The 20738-nt window shown below is 39.0% G+C and overlaps 1 protein-coding gene and 1 long non-coding RNA gene across 2 annotated transcripts in view; one reads left to right on the top strand and one right to left on the bottom strand.

The window, feature by feature from the left end:
- LOC123608649 overlaps positions 1-3100 on the bottom strand; it is a 31528-nt gene extending 28428 nt beyond the window's left edge. Inside the window, exon 1 of the long non-coding RNA XR_006717359.1 lies at positions 2968-3100. This is a non-coding gene — a long non-coding RNA (uncharacterized LOC123608649). The remainder of the gene's footprint in view (positions 1-2967) is intronic.
- A 124-nt stretch (positions 3101-3224) lies between these two features.
- The window catches only part of ELOVL4 (ELOVL fatty acid elongase 4), a 32797-nt gene continuing 15283 nt past the window's right edge, over positions 3225-20738 (top strand). Inside the window, exon 1 of the mRNA XM_045498851.1 lies at positions 3225-3726. Coding sequence (XP_045354807.1) covers positions 3627-3726 — 100 coding nt within the window. The 5' untranslated portion in view covers positions 3225-3626. The remainder of the gene's footprint in view (positions 3727-20738) is intronic.

Genomic DNA, 20738 nt, shown 5'->3' with positions numbered 1-20738 from the left:
TCACTAGTGACACTTTGTATGGGTCCCATTCAAGGCTTACAGTATTGCACTAAACATGATGAAAACTATGTGAGATCCAGAAGAGATCACTTATTACTGTGATTCCCAGTTTACTGGAGAGACATATTATTCATACAGAGAGGATCAGTATCATACAGTGTGTATTTAAAAAATTTGATTTGAGAGACAGAGAGAGAGAGAAGCAGAGGGGGAGAGGGAGAGAATCTTAAGCAGGCTCCATGCTTAGTCCTGATGCAGGGCTCTATCCCACAACCCTGGGATTATGACCTAAGCTGAAATCAAGGGTTGGATGCGCAACTGACTGAGCCACACAGGTGCCCCTCACACAGTGTTTTAAGTGGAAACTGGCAACACTTGGAGCTCACCACAATAACAGGAAGGGGCTATGAAATTATCACAATAGTACAGTATGTACTACAGTTAATTTCATGCAGTTATGACTTAGTATTGTATCTTTACACTTGTTTACATTTCTCTCAACTGTGAATCATGCCTTGTATGGTCTATAAATGTTCGTGTGGGTAAGTTTTGATAAGTTTTAACTTTTTATAATAGATTTGCTATATTTTATGATAGCAAATGATAAAATAGATTAGTATCTACATATATTGTACACATTCATGACACACCTAATTTTATTTTTTTGATATTTCTAGATTATGTGGTTCATCTGTGAGTTTTTCATATTGTTGCAAATCTCCGAAAGTTTTTCCTAGATTCTTATGAGAAAAAAATCCATGTATAAGTAGACCCACATAGTTCAAACCTGTGTTGTTCAAGGGTCAACTTTATTACCAAGGATTTTCTCCATTTTCTGTAAGTATTATCTAAAATTTACTTACGTAACATTTAAGGCCTTTCTACGATTCTTCATCAAACTACATGCTTTCACTCCTGATTCAACAGATTCCTAGGTTCACTTTTTTTTTTTTGAAAGCACACGTTGCTAATGATATTGACAATGTGGAAAGGCAGAAACACTAGGGAAAAAATGGACAGCTTGATTTATGTTGTTAACTCTGCACGGGCTGTAAGAAATGTTAAAATATTTTGCTATTTTATATAAAATCAATTTTTATGATAATCATATCCCCTCTCAATTTTTTGTAGATAACTATATCTTGTTTGTATTCAATCCACAACAAATAACTCTAGGCCTCAAAATTTTGCAGATACCATGGATGCATATATTTGATTTTGTTCTGTCACGATGCCACCAAGGTCTTGGTTAGATGGTTGTCACTCTAGGTGAATGAACATGCAGGTCTCCTTCCCTTTGCGAATTGAGTATGTACTGGACTATTAGTCTCTATACTGGGTAATGGAGCTCCAGAGTGGGTAAGTTCTAGGGTACTTTTCTTGCTGTATGATTAGACAGATCATAAATGCAAATAAACATACTACTCTTCTCGGTACTGTGAAGGAAGTGTAAGTGCCACTCCTGACTTTTTGTCATCACTTGTCTAGGATTTTCTTGTATGTGACAGGCGCCCCCTAGTGAATAGAGGGGCTTAAATTGGCCTCTACTACAGAGAGGCTAGAAAAATACTTGAAGCTGTTATAACAAGTTCACACTGCATTAAACAACTAAGATGCTGAATGAAGTTTTGTGTGTGTGAATGTGGGTGAGGATGGGGATCTGTTCTCCATAAAAAGTATCCAGGATTTCACTATATAGAAGTAGTAATCAATTTTCTAGGTGAAGGTCAAACTAATCTGAACTTCACTAGATCATCAAAATACATAGAGTAGATCACTGATCTTTATCTACTCTTCAGGTATTACAGTTTGACTGTGTGTATATAGATATCTTCTAAATTCTGTATGATACACATAACTTTGGGGTTGAGACTTGAGAAACCATAATTTCAATCCAAAAACTTCAATCTGGTAAATATATTTGATAAATTACATTTTATTTGGTTAATTTCAAGAATACAGCATTAAAGAAGACTGTGGTTGCTTGATATAATAAATCAATTACATTTAATTACCTCTTCTCTCCCTAAATCTCCTGCCACTTATAATAGTCTTTATGTTCTGAAATAAGTATGTTATAATGTTGACATCATCATAAATATTCATTAGTTATTATTTATAGCACTGGGTTAGGTCCTCAATGAGGAACTAAAAATAATTCTTATCCTCTAGGATGTTGCCAAGACAAAACAAAGTCAAAGAACATATAACCAAATCAACTGGAAAACAAATAAATTATCCAAATATGCTAAAAAACAGCATTCCTATTATTTTAACAGTGCCAAAGAGCAGAAGCAATCACACACTTGACTCCGTGGTTTAAATGGAGCATCCTAAACCAACAACTGGAGAAAAGGTTAAACAAAAAGTAGGTGACATGTTTAAGTAACAAGTAGGTGAGAAGTTTATTCTCAAAGGTCTTGTTGACATCAGAAACTATCAAATTAAGAACTGTATGTAGATTATACTTGCTACTTTTCAGGGGTATATTATACTGTTGGCTCCCACCTTACCATCTAAACAATTTTTAAAATAAAAAGTTAATATTTTCTTCTTTCCCCTAGATTGTCCTTTGTCTCCTGAGCAATTATCCTTTTACATTCACCTCAACTTCTTCAGGTCCAAGAGGACTTCTCTAACAGTAAGGGCTCTCTCCGTCCTCCCTCTTGTCTGAAGCCATAATGACCTTATTTAAGACAATTATATTGCTTTGATTATTCCAGGTATAATAAAAGAGTCTACAAAACACATGCAAGCATTCATTCAAATTATTTGTAAATTGGTTAGTGAGTAGACCCCAAAGTCCAATCACAGTGTAGCTTGGAAGACAAATACCACTTCACTAACTTAGAGGGATAACTTGTGCATTTCTCTTGTCAGAACAGGCATGTGATAGTAGGGGTGAAAACACCGAACCTAAAGGAAATAGAAGTGAATGACAGGTAAGGACCAAAGCACCTTGCCTACCTCATCCTTGCTCACAAAACGCCCATTCTTCCCTGTCTTGTTTCCTAAGATGTATCGGGGAGGAAGCGAGGTCACCCGTGGGAAGGCGGCGTACCCTCCTCCTGACGACCGAGACTGAGAAGGAGCCTTAGGGAGACTCGCGGGGTGGGCGGTGGGAAGACAGACAGCTCAGAAGGGCCCAGGTGTCTTGCTCCCGCACGGCGAGAGGTGCGGGGCGGCGCGCGCCTGCGCGGACCTCGCTCTCGCCACCCCACGACCGCAGCATCCCTGCGCAAGAGTCCCAGCGGCGCGGGCGGGAGGAGGGGCGGCGGCCCCTCCGCCCCGCGCGCGCGGCCACGTGACTCGGGCCAAGGGGATTGGAGCGGCGGCGGCGCGAGGCGGCAGACTGGTGCAGCGCCTGGAGCTCACGGCGGGATCTCCTCCTCCTCTTTCTCCTGGGAGCCTGGACGGTACCTTCTCCTCCGCCCGGCTAGTCGTCGCAGCCGCCGCATCCCTACCTCCGCGGCGCCCCGAGGAGGAGGAGAAGACGCAGCTGGGCCGCCGCCGTTAGAGGGGTCCCCGGCTGCCTCTCACTCCGTCGGCGTCGCCTTCGGGGTCAACCCGCCCGCGGTGTCTCCGCTTTCTCCTCCCGCTGCCGCCGGCGCCCGCTTACAGCCGCGATGGGGCTCTTGGACTCGGAGCCGGGCAGTGTCCTCAACGTGGTGTCCACGGCGTTGAACGACACCGTGGAGTTCTACCGCTGGACCTGGTCCATCACAGGTAAAGCGGCTGGCTGCCCCGTCTTCGTCCGGCCCTGCAGTCCCTCGCTCCCTGCGGCTTTTGGGATGCTGCGGATCAGAGGAGATGCGGGGCGCGGGGACCGCGGTCTGGCACTGGTTAATCTGATCCGAACGTTAAGGCCTCCCCCTCCCCCCGCGACGCTCGCAGGGTTTTCCTCTGAGCTTCCATCTCTCCTCAGCTTCTCGGATGCTGGGGCTGACATATCAGATGGAGCCTGGGCTGCTAAGAGCTCGTCGCAGGAACCACTCCACCCTGTACTCCCACATCTCCCAATCTCGTCTGACAGTTTTAATTTATGCACAGGATTGGTTTTAACATTTACTAATAATAGTCCTTTTGTAGAGATGGCTGGGGGAAGGAGGAGGGCTTCAGTGGTAGCTGTCTTTTTTTGCGTCTCTTCGGCCTCCTGGTTGCATTGACACAATCTGCTAAACCTGCTAATGTTTAGTCTAACTCATCCATCTATACTATAATTTGGAACAAAAAGTAAAAAGCCATTGTTTGTCCTCTTGAACTTTGCAGGATGTTAGTTTCTGAGGCCTTTTCAGCAGCAAATATGTTTGAAGTGATTGTCTATAATGGCTTTGCGCAGTGCAGTGCAGTCAGGGGGTGGGGGAGGCTAAAATACCCGGAAAGAAATAAGTCTTTAGGAAGGGGGTCTCTCTACAGCAGCACCTAGAGGTCGTCCCAGCAGCCTGCATGTATACAATTTTCTTAAATTAGCAAACTTTTTCCCCTTAGCGGTTGTAGTTTGACAGGGATCGTCTATTGGTGGATTTATGCAGCTCTTCTAGTGGGAGCAGTTGGGCTATTATGTTATTTTTACATTTTGCCATTGATTTTCTTAATTTGCTTCAGTTGCTTTTGGTTTTAAAGCACTTAAAAGTTTTTGAAATTACAAAAAAATTAGCCTAACGGGATTTTAGAAATGATCTTATGGTTTATAATTTTCTAGTCCTTTTGCAGTGTGGCACTGCATCTCCAGCAGTGGAGGAGAGTAACCTTACACATTATGACTCTGCCTCCTTTCCCTAGAAATGAAAATATATTCCTGTAGTTTTGTATTTGTTGTCAGAGTAAATGGAACCGTGGTTACAGCGTGATTACAGTACAATATGTGGGATACATTTTGTAGAGAAAAATGTGTGCTGGAATTATTTCTGTGTGAGACAAAATGATTCTTCGACATTCTTGTGGCTTTAACTTCTTCAGCTAGGAATCTCATGTTTGGCACTGGTAAATAAGCTGTTTTAATTAGCCCTTGCAGTTGGAAATGGTTAAAAGGCAGTTTTTAATGGAGTCTTTCTTTAAATCTTCTATGTGCTGTTACACTGAGGTTACCCTGTACCTACGAGAGCTGGGAAAGATGTACCCTTCCCTTCATCTCTGATTTTGGTTATTTAAGCATTGCGTCAGGGTTTCCCATTACACAATTGTGCAGAGCTGAACATCAGCTTTGGCAGATAATTGTACTTTGCATACTTTAGAATACAGACATCGTCAAGGTCCTCCAATCTCAATTCAGCCAGAGCCACACCCAGAAGTTCTCATTCCTGTCTATTATTCCCTTCCTATCTCAGAGCTTTCTTACTTCTCGAGTCTCAGAAACGAAAACTGAGTGCAAAGGTAGAATACACTTTCCTGTGTTGGTTAATTCCTTCCTAATGATGCTGCTGTCAAAAAATATGAAAAAGATAGGAAATTTTGTGCAGTTGCCTCATGTGAAAACTTGCTACTTGTGAAGGGCATATAAGATAATATTGTAGACCAAGTCTGAGAAGTGAGAGTAGCCACTGGAACACAAGTGACCTCTCACTAGCAAGTTAGAGGGAAGGTATTCACCCATGCCCCGGCTATCCACTTACGAAACCTGAGACTGCTTCCTTGCTTTCTGTAATGAGCTACCTGCTGTAGGTAGATGGTATTTCTTAAACCAACTTAGAGGCTTAGTGGGATATAGTTTGTTCTGCCTTTCTGCTGTGAGGAGAAATATTTTTTTAGATGCAGGCAGGACAGACCTGAACCCCATGGTGTCCCATTTCCTTTCACCCCCTATCCTATGCTCTCCATGCTACCTTTCTTTCACAACTTCACACTGCTCTCCACAAGGATCTCCTCTTGCTATAATTTCATGAAAATCTGAGTGAAGGAGTTTCAAAGTAGAAGAGTAGCTTATTAGATGAAGCTGAATAAAAGTTGATGAGTCAGATGTTTGGAAAGAGGGAGAAATAAAAATGGGTGGAGAGAAAAGATGGTCTTGAGAAATAGAGGTGAGTGATGAAAGGACACAGATTATTCAGAGAGCAAGATACGAACTAGGCTTTGTGCCCTTGAGTGCTTTCATTCCCAGACTGTAGTTACATGCTTCTATCTCCGTTTTATTAGTCCATTAAATATTTTTTCTCTCCACTGAAGTTTCTACCTAAGTGTAAATGAGTGTATCTGCTTTGGACTGTCATAACAAGAATAGTTACAGATTTGTAGAGTATATTTGGTGATGCAAGAGATCTTTGCCCTAGGGCAAACGGTTTCTGGAAAAATATCATTTTGTGCTATTGTATCAAATGGTACTATTTAATAAAACATACGGTGGTGCTCAAAGCAATGTATAAAAACTGGGCTTTTCGAAGGCACATGTCTAGCAAATACAGAATATGACCCATAGAGTATTAACACAGATAATGTTACTTTTACTATAATTGTTAGCACTGAATATTTTTTTTAATGTTTGTTTATTTTTGAGAGAGACAGAGACAGAATGTGAGTGGGTTAGGGACAGAGAGAGAGGGAGCCCGATGTGGGGCTCAAACTCATGAGCTGTGAGATCATGACCTAAGCTGAAGTCTGATGCTCAACCAACTGAGCCACCCAGGAGCCCCAGCTGTTAACACTTTATACGTTAGTATTGAAACTTTGAAAAAGCTGTACTTTAGGAAAAACAACAAAAATAATTCTCTACTTCCATATATTATATTTTTAGAGATTTTGAACAATGAGTTAATCTCGGTGTATATTACACAGGAAAGTATAGACTGCTGTAGAACTTTATACTAGTTGGTGGCATGGGAGTAGGTATTCTGATGTTATTGAACTTTTTTTCCTTCTGTTCTTTTACTTTATGAGTACATTAAAATTATTAGGACTCAAATTACTAGGCTCAAAGTATATAAAATCAAAGTTGTATGTAAAATTTTAAACCTGGTGAATCTTAGTATTCTCCAACTTATAAATACCCAAATTATCTACAATATCTATTGTATTTGTTTATTAAAATAAATGCTTATTAGTAGCCTTTTGTGTAACTGAATTTAGCATAGAAATATCCTACAGAGTTAATAGCCAGCATGCCTGCAATAAGGCCAGCTGTCTCCTGAACTGCCATATTTCCTTTTGGCAGCATGTTTTTAAACAGCCATTGTTCATGGAGTACGTATTGGTAGTGGTGGGGAGGGGGGCAGGGAGTGGAGGTGGTTGGCATTGCTCTCTGTTTACAGATAATAGTAGCCCATATTTTGATGCAAAATTTGTGTTTACTTGGGAGTTAAACTTAGAGCATAAAGGGCCTGCTTATTTTTGGAGGGGCAGAAGGGAGAGGAGGATGAGTGGTACAGGAGGAAGGAGGACTCTTGTACGATGATGATGAAATTTGGAAGCAAGGCTTGTATAATGATTTATTCTTTTCTCCTTACATGTGTAGGCATAGTTCTGGGCTCTGGAGAAAGAATGAGGACACTTGGTCACTGCATCCATGCAGCTTATGAAGTCATGGCTATTCCACCTTGGGAATCCAAAGGGTCCTTTGAAGGCATGATCTGTGGTTCTGTGATCTGTCAAAATTAGGCCTAGCTGGTGCCTAGGAAAGTCAGAAAAGTCCTTCTTCACTATTCTTATCTTTACTTCTTTTACCTGCAGTACGGTCTTGAGTTGTAAGAAGAATATACAAGCCCTATTTTTAGAATATTTCAGCTGTCACCATGTGGAGTTGATGTGAATATTGTCAGAGAGTATTTGTATAGGTAGACTAAGGAGAAGGGCTTCAGAGACTAAAAATTCATGGAACTGAGAATGTGTTTTAGGGTCAGTGAGTCATCCTGATTTGCTGAAACTGGGGGTGTGTGAGAGGGGACATTTAACTCAGCTCATATAAGCTGGGGTAAAAGGTCTGTCCCTGGGAGTGCTAGGCCCACATGCTAGCATGTGTTTTAAACATGTTACAATATATTTATATTAGTTTTATTATTTGTCACAGTTAATGTATAGTCTTTAATCTTTGTTATTGTCTAAAGTATATTTTGTTTGTTTGTTTGCCCTAGCCTGGAAGCCTAGTTACCATTTTTGATGTTTCTTTGAGAAAAGACATTCTAAATTCCAGGCAGCTAATTAAAGATAAATATGTGGGACATCACCAGCTCCTAACATGAGATCTCCCTTAGCTAGTGTTTTCAGTGAGGTCCTAGAGTTATCCTTCTCTCTCATAACCTCCCTGAAGCCTCTAAAAGGTCCACACCATTTAAGGATTTTTTTGTTTTTGTTCTTGTTTTGGTGGTAGACTCTTAGACTTTAATGTCTGCTACTCTTGTCCATTCCCCAACAGCCTCATAGCAGAACATCCAATCACAGATGAAATTACAGGAGGGTAAAACAATGCAAATTCTAAAACTGGTGTCAGGACAGTTTTATACAGTTAGATTTTTTGGCTTAGGTAGATGAGGTTTTACGAATTACATAGGTAATTATGTCAGACAGTGCTTTTGTGAGCCACAAAAAAGTTGGTTATCCTTTTAAAATTGAATTTGTTAGATTTTTTTTCTCAAGTCGTATGATAATGTCATTAGTGAGTGATTTAATATTACTAACCTAAGTATTATTTCGGATTTATTGAGTCATTCATTATTTCAAATTAGACATATAAGCACATAGAGAAGGATTCTATAACAGAGCAGACTCTTTTCTCACTTTAGATGGCTCTTTTTTCCTTTTCATGATTTGGACATTTTTCCTTTTAAAAATCAAGGCACTAGGGCACCCGGGTGGCTCAGTCAGTTAGGCTTTCGACTTCAACTCAGGTCACGATCTTGAGGTCTGTGAGTTTGAGCCCACGTCGGGCTCTGGGCTGATGGCTCAAAGCCTGGAGCCTGTTTCCGATTCTGTGTCTCCCTCTCTCTCTGCCCCTCCTCCGTTCATGCTCTGTCTCTCTCTGTCTCAAAAATAAATAAACATTAAAAAAAATTTTTTTTAAATAAAAAAATCAAGGTGCTATTGTTTTATTTTCCCTTAGAATGAGAATGAATTCTAATATATTTTTAAAACTCACCAGAGTTTTGACTTTTAGAAAAGAGAAGGGAGGAAATACAATGGACTTTCGAAACCAGATTTCCAAGTTTCCTTTTCAGCCTCATCAGCCTGTAGTATTTCCTTACCCACAGACCTGTAGCTCTAGCCAACTTGGATAACTCCCTCTTGAGTAAATCATGCCCATGTCTGTCTTTGTTTCTCAGTACACTGTTCCCTTTGCCTTTGCTGCCCTTTCTCCTCTCCACCTCTCCAGGAGCACTGCAGTAAAACCCAGCTCAATTGCCCTGTTTCACAAAGCCTTTCTTGGCCTTGGTACCCTTGGAGCAGTTCATTCCTTCACCTGATCCCATTCCTGTTAGCAATTGCTCATGCATTTCCTTGTGCCATTCCTTCTGTAACTCTATTTTCTTGAACCATCTTAACCTTCATTATTATTTACCCTTTCACCTCTTTGTATTTTTCTCCCCAACACTAGGGAGTATCCTTGTATTTGTTGATTTGATATGTGTCAAGAGATGACCCCCTTAATCTAGCGTATTTTCAAATAGTGATATATTCTGTTGCTAAATACTAATAATGTTTGGTGCCACAGTAAATTATATAAAGTTTTTTTAGTGACCTTTATCATAAATTAGCCATATTCAATTGATATTGACTAAATTTAGTGAAGAAATCAAACCATTAAATCATTTATTAGCACAAAACCGTTAACTTTTGAGAGATCTGAAATCAGATGTAATTCTTTCTTCCTATCTATGTGGAAGTATCATGATGAATGTGGAAGTGAGGAGGGCAGCGTGGACTGGACTGGCATTTAGATGACCAATGCTTTAGTTTCACTAATTAGTTGGGAGACTTTGGACAGGTCCCTCTTTCCAATCTCAACTTTTTTCATCAGTAAATTGAGAGAGTTGAATCAGGTCATCTCTAAGGTCTCACCCAGCTCTTAAATTCTGGATATATATGCAATTAAAAAAAATTCTTTAAATAGGTCAAGCAATTTCCTATAAACATACATTGATCGGTAATTTAAAAACCTCACTCTATGCAATAATTTTAATCTTTTCCAACAAACCTGTTATTAGTGTTGCTAAGATAGTAAAAATAACAATAGATTCATATTTAATCTTTTTTACTTTCTTATCTGCTCCATAAGAAGTAGGTAAAGGAATAGAAAAACAAAGGGATACAGATATTTAAGTACCTGCTTTGACATAGCACTGTTTGTTGCCATTATACTGTACCTATTTAATCATCTAGATATTTCTTGAATAATCAAGAGTTGCCTATATTGTCAAAGCTAATAGCAATAACATTAAATAATTAGTTTATTGTACATTATATACAATATATACAATTATGCATTACAATTATTATGTAATATATGACTTCTGAGGATGGCTTGTTATGTGGTTTGGGGCAAGTTCATGATTCTTTGTGTTTCATATTTCTACCTGTACCATGAGATGGTTGAAACAGCATCATCTCTTAAGGCCACTTTATTGAATTCTCATAATAGCTCCTAAAGTGATGGCTTAAATAGTCTAAACTTAATCTTACTTTACATTCTTTCCTACAGAAAATGCAAAATTTTATCATATGTCGTTACAAAAGATTTTCAGTTATAGGCACTTTATGAGCATTTCTAAAATTTGAAAGTATGGCTTAAAATTTTTGTAAAATTGCTACAAATATGTAGGTCTTAGTATATGGGGTAAACAAAAAAATTAAATAATTTTGTTGTAAATATGTCCTTAACCAAATGTGAATTTTAAAAACTCTTAATTTTGTCATTTTTTTTCCCATGGAATATTGTCATTTTTAAATACATGTCTATATATTTTGATTACATTTAAATTAGACTACAAATCTTGGAATTTGAAAGGCAAATGCATTAATCCACTGAAGGAATCAGTTACTCACTGTTAGGTGTAATCACAGATAGGCATTATGATTTTGAACTGGAGCATTCAAAGGAATAAGCTTTCTTTTCATTTTTATTTATTAAACAAAAACTAAGGCACAGATATGTATTGTTAAACAAGTTCATATAGTTTTGCACACCTATGTTCATGGCAGCATTATTCACAATAGCCAAGAGGTGGAAGATGTCCATTGGTGAATGAATGGATAAACAAAATGTAGTGTGTACATACAAGGGAATGTTATTTAGCCTTAAAAGAGAAGGAAATCCGATGTATGCTATAAAAGGGTGAACCCTGAAGACATTATGCTAAGTGAAAAAGGCCAGTCACAAAAACAAATATTGATGATTCCACTTATGTAAGCTCTCTGAAGTGGTCTAATTCATAGAAACAGAAAGTACAGTGTTGATTGCCATGGCCTAAGAGGAGGGAAAGATGGGGAGTTGTTTAATAGGTAGAGAGTTTCAGTTTTGCAAGATGAGAAAGTTCTGGAGATTGGTTGTACAACACTGTGAATATACTTAATATCATTAAACTGTACACTTAAAAACAATTAAGTCAATTTTGTTATGTGTTTTCACCACAATCAAAAAAATTCATATATTATAAAATTAATATAGCACCTGTAGAAATGATCTTTCTTCAGTGTTCAGTGGTACAACAGTTGATTCTGTGAAAATGTGTAAAGGAAAACCTCATTAAAAATGGAATTGGGAAGTCGTGAGGGGAGAACTCTCAGGCATGTACCATTTGTCACAGCCTACTTTATATACTCCCACAGACAAGAAGAGGCTTACTTTAATACCCTAGCAGGAGGAAGATTTTCTCCTTGGCCAGCAGCAACCCAGCCAATGAGAAGTTGCCACAGCCCTGAACTCTCACCCTCTTCCCATGGACCAATTTTAATAACCTCTGCCAACTTGTTTTTTTCCCCTCTATTAAAAGGATGCTCTCGGGGCGCCTGGCTGGCTCAGTCCGATTTCAGCTCAGGTCATGAGCTTGCAGTTTGTGAGTTCGAGCCTGCGTCGGGCTCTGTGCTGACAGCTTGGAGCCTGGAGCCTGCTTTGGATTCTGTGTCTCTCCAGCTCTTGTTCCCTCCCCTGCTCATGCTCTGTGTCTCTCTGTCTCTCAATAATAAATAAACGTTAGAAAAAACAAATAAAAAAAAAAAGGATGCTCTCCTCCTTTGTTCTTAGGACTTTCCTGTGGTTCACCATGGTTTGCATGTTCAAAATTGCAATTTCTCTGCTCTCCTCACATAAATTCATTTTGTTGTTAAACTAAATATCTATTTTATTCGGGGCGCCTGGGTGGCTCAGTCGGTTGGGCGACCGACTTCGGCTCAGGTCATGATCTCGCAGTCCGTGAGTTCGAGCCCCGCATCGGGCTCTGTGCTGACAGCTCAGAGCCTGGAGCCTGTTTCAGATTCTGTGTCTCCCTCTCTCTCTGACCCTCCCCCGTTCATGCTCTCTGTCTCAAAAATAAATAAACGTAAAAAAAAAAATTAAAAAATATCTATTTTATTCTTTAAGTTTTTATTGTTTTATTTTTTCAGCTTACAATAAAATGGCTTTATAAAGGGAATGCATAGGTGTTGCCTAAAGAGCAGTACCCAAATGGCTAGAAAGTAGCAAATAACAAGAAAGACAACCTTGCCTTTGTATTTTATTTTACAATTTTAGCAAGAACTTTACAACCTTGGAAGATGGGACTGGTAGGCATTATTATTTTCATATGTTTAGAAGTCTCTGAGAGTCATAGAAGTTAAAACATTTGTGGATGAACGCTGTAGTGAAAATGGGTATTAATAGCATGTTTTGTTTCTTAGCCCAGTGCTCTTGTCCCCCATCACACTAGCCAAGCAGGAAAGCAATAATCAAACCTCTGACCTACTTTACTTGATCTTATACTGCTATCTATCTTATCTATGTACTGTCAGTACTTAGAATACTAAATCTGAACAAAGTTGTAATACCGCCAGAGGCAATCTAAATAAAAACGTCTGAAATACTCAAAAGTACTGTAAGGCTGTTGTATGAGATTAAACTAAAAACTGATATTTATATAGATTTATATATTTAAATTGTATATATATGTAAAATATAAACAACATAAGTATTTAGCCTGAGAAGATAAAGTTGACTTCTATATGGTGGAGTGGCTAGAACTATAAAAAAGGGGCTTCTGGGTGGCTCAGTTGGTTGAGCATCCAACTCTTGGTTTCGGCTCAGCTTGTGATGTCATGGTGGGATGGCGGGGGTGGAGGGGCAGCCAGGAGGCAGGAGGCGGGTCCAGGCATGGAGCCTGCTTGGGATTCTCTCTTCCTCTACCACACGTGCTCTCTTTAAAAATAAAAAAATATATTCAAAGTGAATTATGAAAATGTTTGCTAAATCTCATAGTCTAAGTGTGAAACTATTGGTAATTAGTGAAAAGAAATAAATTCAGGACCAACAGTAAATTACCCATTGGATATTCAGCATATAGAACTGTTAGCAAGAGAAGATTATGGTCACAGTTCCCATTAAAACATACACACACTTCAATGGTATTTTCAGTGTTTTTGTTTGTTTTGTTTTGTTTTTTTTGCTAAAAGGAAATACCATTTCAGTTTCCTTAAATCCTTAAGATCATTAGTGGCACAAAGGGGGATGTTTGGACTTTGAACTTCCAGATTAGCACAGGGAGGAAGTTTTATGACTGCTTTTCTGAGAAGTCAAGCAAAATGTGAAAATGCAGCAAGAAGGAAACCACTTAGCTGCATTTTATCTTGGCTTCCAGGATGTGAGGCGTCATTCTTTCATATCAAATACATATATATGAAGACATATTCATAAGAGCCAGTTTGTAGGGAAATGGAAACAATGCCAAAAGGTGGGGGGATTTTAGGCAATTAAGAGGTCTGGGGGAAAAATACACAACTGACTTAAATAATTCAGGGGTTAAGAAATGCTGCCCCCTGCACAGTCAAAAATCCATGTATAACCTTTGATTCCCCAAAAACTTAACTTCTTATAGCCTACTATTGACCAGAAACCTCACCATAACATAAATAGTTGATTAATGTACTTTGTGTTATATGTATTATATATTGTATTCTTAATTATAAAGAAAGTTAGAGAAAAGAAATGTTATTAAGAAGATCATAAGGAAAATACATTTACAGTTCTGTACTGTATTTATTGAAAATAACTTACGAATTGAAGTGGACTCATGTGGTTTAAACCTATGATGTTCGAGGGTCAAATATATACATAAGTATATGTAAATATGTGTGTGTATATATATACATATATGTGTGTATATGTATTTATATATATATATATTTCAACCATGGATTTAGATGTCATCTGCACATAGTGAAACTTACTGCTATTTATTGAGCTTCTAGAATAAGACCCTTATGGACTTGTAAAATGCTGTAGTATGTGTTTTATACACCTTATTTAATGTTCATAGCATCCCTATAAGGTAGGTATTATTTAATCATTATATGATGAAGAAACAGACTTAAAACTACACAGCTTGGGGTCACCTGGGTGGCTCAGCAGTTGAACATATGACTTTGACTCAGGTCATGATCTTGTGGTTTGTGAGTTTGAGCCCCACATCGGGCTCACTGATGTCAGTGCAGAGCCCACTTCGATCCTCTGTCCTCCTCTCCCTCTTGTGCTCTCTCTCTCTTTCTCAAAACTCAATTAACATTTTTTTAAAGCTAAATTCTTAAAACAACACCAGCAAAACAGCTGGAAAGTAATGGAGCTGGGACCTAATCAAGCTGGGACCTTTCACCTTCCTACACGAGCGACTTTTTCCTAAGGCAGTATAAGCTTCCTATTCATCCAACAAATACTGTTTTACTGTCTACTAATAATAGCAAACATTTATTGGATGCTTACTAAGTTCCAGGCAGTATGTCTAATGCTTTATATGTATTATCACATTTAATCCTCATATTCCTTTGGGCTGTATTTATTGAAAAGAATAAATTATTATTATTCCCTTTTCCCAAGTGAGTGAACTGACTTTCCTTGGATCTTCTCCTTCTAGTACTAATCCTTTGAAGTTAAACCTCAAAGGAATCAGTCTTCCAGCTTGCAACACACAATGATTCACTCACCTCATCTGTGTTATTGTCTTTTCTCCTTTGCAGTGTCTGAATCCCCCCCTGTGCATCTGCTCTCTGTGGGAGATTTTATCATTTGTCTCACTTTCTACCTTTTTCATGATCTCTGCTCAGGCAGACTTAGAACGAAATTTCTTCTTTCCTTTTTTCTCTATTTTTTAACTCCTTTATCCATGCTTTCAGGCTCTTTGGTGACTGTTCTACAACTCAGTTACAGGAAACATTTTTGCCCTCCTATTGTAACTACTTTCAGGCCATTTGCCCTCTCGTCCCCTCAGATGCTGCAGATTACCCTTGCCTTGCTGGTGGAGACCTCCATTCCCTCCTGTCTGCCCATCACACGCCGACCTCTTCGTCGTTTTTTAGCCAAACCTCTGCCTGCACCACCTCTATATTCTGCAAGGTCTGCCCTTTCCTTACATTCATCCAGGCACTCTTCCTAACTCAAACCATCACCCTTTTTCCTGAGGATGTAAGCGGAGGCTAAAGCAGAAATTTTCCCTGCTCATCACTCTGACTCAATGGGAACGTACTACACTTTCCTTCATGCAGTGCCTTCAGAATCTGTGTTTTACTTCCAGAGTATATCTTGGATTGTTACCTGTCCATTGTATCCAGCTGTATAAAGACCCTTTCTCCTCTAGTTCTGCCTTCTTCATCTCACTGATACCCAAAATCTTACTTGGCTTGGAGAATATATTAAGCATCACATGTTAGACTAGAATCCAGAAAAGGCCTTATGCTGTTATTTGGTTTACCCCTATCATAGAGATAAAATCCTTCTCAAACTCTTCTTGACAACAGTTACCTACACTTTTCATTAAAAATTTTCTTTTTAACAAATGTTTGAGGGCGCTTGTATCCTAGGCATTGTTATATGGATACATCAAGGAATAAAGACTGTGGCCCTGGCCCTCATGACCTTTATAATTAATGGAGGAAGACATTGACTACCTCATTAAGAAAAAGTCTGCAGTTTCCCTCTGGGGTTCCTCTAGTGTACGGTGTGACATTGACTATTATTTTTGTGTAGTCAGTAAAGGCAAATGGATTTTTAACAATATTACTTGTATATTAGTGGTTAGTATACAGGTGTAAAAAATGGTATTGATTCACAGCTGTTGGTTCTAACTTATTAAAGAAGGATGAATAGTTTTGGAAAATATATAGTACATACTTCTCAATGTCTTGAATATACTCCCAAAGCTACTCAGTATCTCTAGTTGGTTGTTAGGCGTGTGTTTTTGTTTATGGCAGGTTAAATAGATGTAGATGTTGTTAAAAGGAAAATAAAGTGATTCAGGTAGACTCTAGGAACAAATAAGTAAACCAAGCTTTTATGACTGGATTTTAATATAAAATAGGCCCACGTTTATGAGTAAACTAGAGCAGTTCTTCTTAGATTTTAATGTGTAAATCACCTGCGAATCTTATTAAAATACACATTCTGGCTTAGTAGTCCTGGAATGAGGCCTGAAATGCTGTATTTCTTTAAAATTTTTTTAAACATGTATTTATTTTCAAGAGACACAGAGAGACAGAGTGCGAGTGGGGGAGGGGCAGAGAGAGAGGGAGACACAGAATCCGAAGCAGGCTCCAGGCTCTGAGCTGTCAGCACAGAGCCCGACACGGGGCTTGAACCCACCAACAGTGAGATCATGACCTGAGCTGAAGTCAGACACTTAACCTACTGAACCACTCAGGTGCCCCTGAAATGCTGCATTTCTATTAGCTCCCAGGAGATACTTTTCTGCTGGTGTACCACAACTTGGAATAGCAAGGGAATGGAGGACTCTTAATTTCTTTGATAATCTGCTACTTTGTACTAATATCGAAAAAGAAGACTTACAAATGTTTTAAAACGATTGCTTTAAAAATATATTTAAGAAAAACAAACAATGGCATGGATTTTTATAGAATATTTAGTTGTTTTTTTTACCCCAGCAGGGACTTTGTATACCTTTTAGAACCATATTGATCAATAACTCTTGCTCATTTTAACTGAATCAAAAGGGCAGTTGAGAAATGTCTTGAATTTCTATTCTCACAATAGCAGTCGCCATAATAATAATATTTATTTTGCAGATACTTTGCGGCCTTCATCCAGTCCACTAGTCTTCAGCCATTTGCTGGGTACATCCACTGTTAACAAGCCTTTATGGCTATAGAAATAACAATACTGCCCCTGCCCAGTCTGTCTGGGATGTGCTTAAACAGACTAAACGGACAGTTGCATGGTATAATAGAGGTAATCACAGTGTGCTTTAAAGGTTTCAAAAGAAATACATATTTGATACTTTTAAAATAAAAAACGAGTTAATGTTGGAGGGGCTTCTTACAGAGGGTTATCAATTTGAGCCTCAAAGCAACTCTGTGATTTGGGTAATTTTATTATTACCCCCATTTTACATAAGGGGAAAGTGTGCTCCAGCAGTTTCAGGTGTTAAGTCATGGGGCTAGCACATAGATAGACCTGGGATCCAGGTGTTCTTAATTCAAGTCCTGTCCCTTGTCCCTGTACCACACTCCCTCTGTTCCATGTGTGTTCCTAAGTCATCACCTGACTAGAATTATTTCCTAGTCTTGTGCTCACTTTTGTTAATTCTAGAAATTTGTATGTCCTAAAAATTAAAAATTTTACTGCTTTTTATTTTGGAAGATGATAACTAGCTTAGACTACTTGGGAAATAAAGTTCATTTTGATTGGTAGAAACCTGAATTCTAAGAAGCTTTAAGAAAAATCAATTACAAGAATTAATTACAGTTGTTTGTATATAGAGGTTTATAAAGGACTTGGATTACTTCAAAACTATTGGATTATGAATATTTTGTTATTTATGAAAATTAAATCCATATTATTTATTTACATTTTTGTTTTTTTCTTTCTTTCATTTTTAGTATTTTTAACATTTATTCATTTTTGAGAGGCAAAGAGAGACAAAGTACGAGCGGGGGCGGGGCAGAGAGAGAGGGAGACACAGAATCCGAAGCAGGCTCCAGGCTCTGAGCTATAAGTACAGATCCTGATGCGGGGCTCCAGCCCATGAACTGTGAGATCATGACCTGAGCCGAAGTCAGAGGCTTAGCCAATTGAGCCACCCACGCACCTCTGGTTTACACTTTATTAAAAAAGAGGTTTTGTTCTTTTAAGTAGCCTCTAAATAATTCAAAATGCAAAGTTAGACTTGTTATGTATTTGTTCTCCTGAATAAATTATAGAATGTGCTGTCTTCTCAGTATATAAGTTATAAAAATGTTCTGTTTTCTCAGTTTAAACTCTTACACAATTTATTATTGATGGTATTTTCCCTTTCATTTGGTTAAGCTCTTCTCTTGGAAAAGAGGATTTAGTGGTTTAATTATTATCAATAATAATGACAGTGCCAACACTTATTGAACTCTTATTCTGTGTCAGGCACCATACATACAGCAATATCTTATTCCTGCCAACAACGCTGTTATCATCCATAAAGCCAGAGAGACTTAAGTGACTTGCTCAATGTATTTACCTAGTAAATTAGAGAGCTAGGATTCCAATGTTGGTAGGCTGACTTGAGAGTCAATATTTGCAATCTAGAGAACTTTAGAGCAGGAAGAAAAGGCATAGAAGACATCGCAGGACTTGACTTTAAAAAAAAAACCTTTTTTTTAAATGTTTATTTTTGAGAGAGAGACAGAGTGCAGGTGTGGGAGGGGCAGAAAGAGAGGATGACACAGAATCCAACGCAGGCTCCAGGCTCTGAGCTGTCGGCACAGAGCCCGATGCGGGGCTCAAACTCACGGACTGCGAGATCATGACCTGAGCCGAAGTCGGTCGCCCAACCGACTGAGCCATCCAGGCGCCCCGAATAAAATAGATTTTAGTTTAACAACAAAATGAATTTATGTGAGGAGAGCAGAGAAATTGCAATTTTGAACATGCAAACCATGGTGAACTCAAACTCACAAACTGTGAGATCATGACCTGAACTGAAGTCAGAAACTTAACTGACTGAGCCACCCAGGCACCTCAGGACTTGACTTTTAATGGGAGGGACTCAGCTTATTCCTGAAATAAGACACACCTGTGTGAAGATGTGGCATGGATAGGGAATAGGATATAGCAGATGGAACAACAATTGTGGTATTCATGTGTGCTACAGCTTTTACATTTAATCATCACACATCAACCTGTGAAGTAGTTACTATTTCCTGATTGAAAAGAAAAGAACAGTTGATTCTCCATCTGTAAGTGTCTGTTGGTTACCCCATCCTTTTGGAAACATTTTACTCTCCTTTCCTTTTTCTCTGGTTGCTTCACTTCCATTTCTCCCACTCTTCCCTTAAGTGTTCCCCAGGCTTCATTCCTCGTTCATTTTATTCTCTCATTCCACATGCGCTTTCCTTTGTGACCTCAAACTCGATGTGAGTGAGTCACATTGCCAGTGACTCTTCCATGTGTCTGTAACCCTGGTAGTTCTCTGCAGCCACAAGGCCTACTGGATACGTCCACCCAGGTACTTCAGACACACACAAGTACTTCAGACACAGGATGTTTAAAAAGTCACCTGGTCATTTCCTTCTAGATTCATTTCTCTTCCTTTATGCTCTGTCCTGGATCTCCTTCCAGATCTGTTCCACTCCTTTTATGCTCTGGCCAGGATCATGGTTTCACCACTTCTGCCACCAGCCATGCCAGAAATCTGGGAGTACTTTTGAATTTTCTTTCACCCTTAGCTCTTACATCTGCATCAGTCACCATGTCTGTAGAGATTACTTTCATGTCTGCCTATGTTCATCACCAGTGCAGCCCTCTTAATTCAGGTTTCCATCATTTCTTGCATTATGGTGGTGTCCAAGTCTGACTGCCCACCAGAATCACCAGAGGAACTTTGAGATCACAGTCCTGGCCCTATCCATGGAGATTTTGATTCAGTAGATCTAGGGTGGGGCCCGACAATCTATACTTTTAACAAGCAGATGGTTCTTATGTGGGTGGCCTGGCAACAGAGATGTTTGAGAACCACTGATCCAACTGGTTTCCTTGCCTCTTGATGTATCCTCTTCCCCTTCAGTCCATCTCCCACTGCTTCTGCCATTATTTTTTATAAGCTAAACGTGATCCCCTACTTTTAACCAATTAAGCATCTCTCCATTATCTACCAGACAGGTTCTAGCCTCTTCAGCATAGCTTGTAAGACTCTCCTAGGTCTGGTCTGACCCATAAGTCTCCAGTCATTTCCTGCCATCTTCCTTTGTAAATATCCTCTACCTCAGGCCTGCTTAGTTTTCAGAATAAATGCGTTATTTCTTGATTTGGGGCTTTTTATACATATGTTTCTGTCTGTAAGAAGGCCTTAGTTCTCTCTGTTTGGCAAATTCCTCTTCTTTCCTTCAAGAAACAATTCAGATGTCTATCCCTGCAGTCCATCTTGTCCCCTGTCCTACCACTGTTCTTAACTGTCTTCTCTTATATTGTGCTCATTGTCCTGAAAAGCAATAGATTTTTTATGTTTGTCTCCTTTTCTAGTAAATGAGTTTTGACAGATCAGGAACTAGACTACCTGCCCCAAATCACTTAGCTCAGAAGGGGTGGAGAGTCTCACTTCAAAGTCTATTCTATGTATCCATCATGCTGTGTGATTTTAAGATACAGATCAGGTTAA

The sequence above is a fragment of the Leopardus geoffroyi genome, chromosome B2, assembly GCF_018350155.1.
Source record: "Leopardus geoffroyi isolate Oge1 chromosome B2, O.geoffroyi_Oge1_pat1.0, whole genome shotgun sequence".
Lineage (NCBI taxonomy): Eukaryota > Metazoa > Chordata > Mammalia > Carnivora > Felidae > Leopardus > Leopardus geoffroyi.
This window is presented reverse-complemented; position numbering and strand designations above follow the sequence as displayed.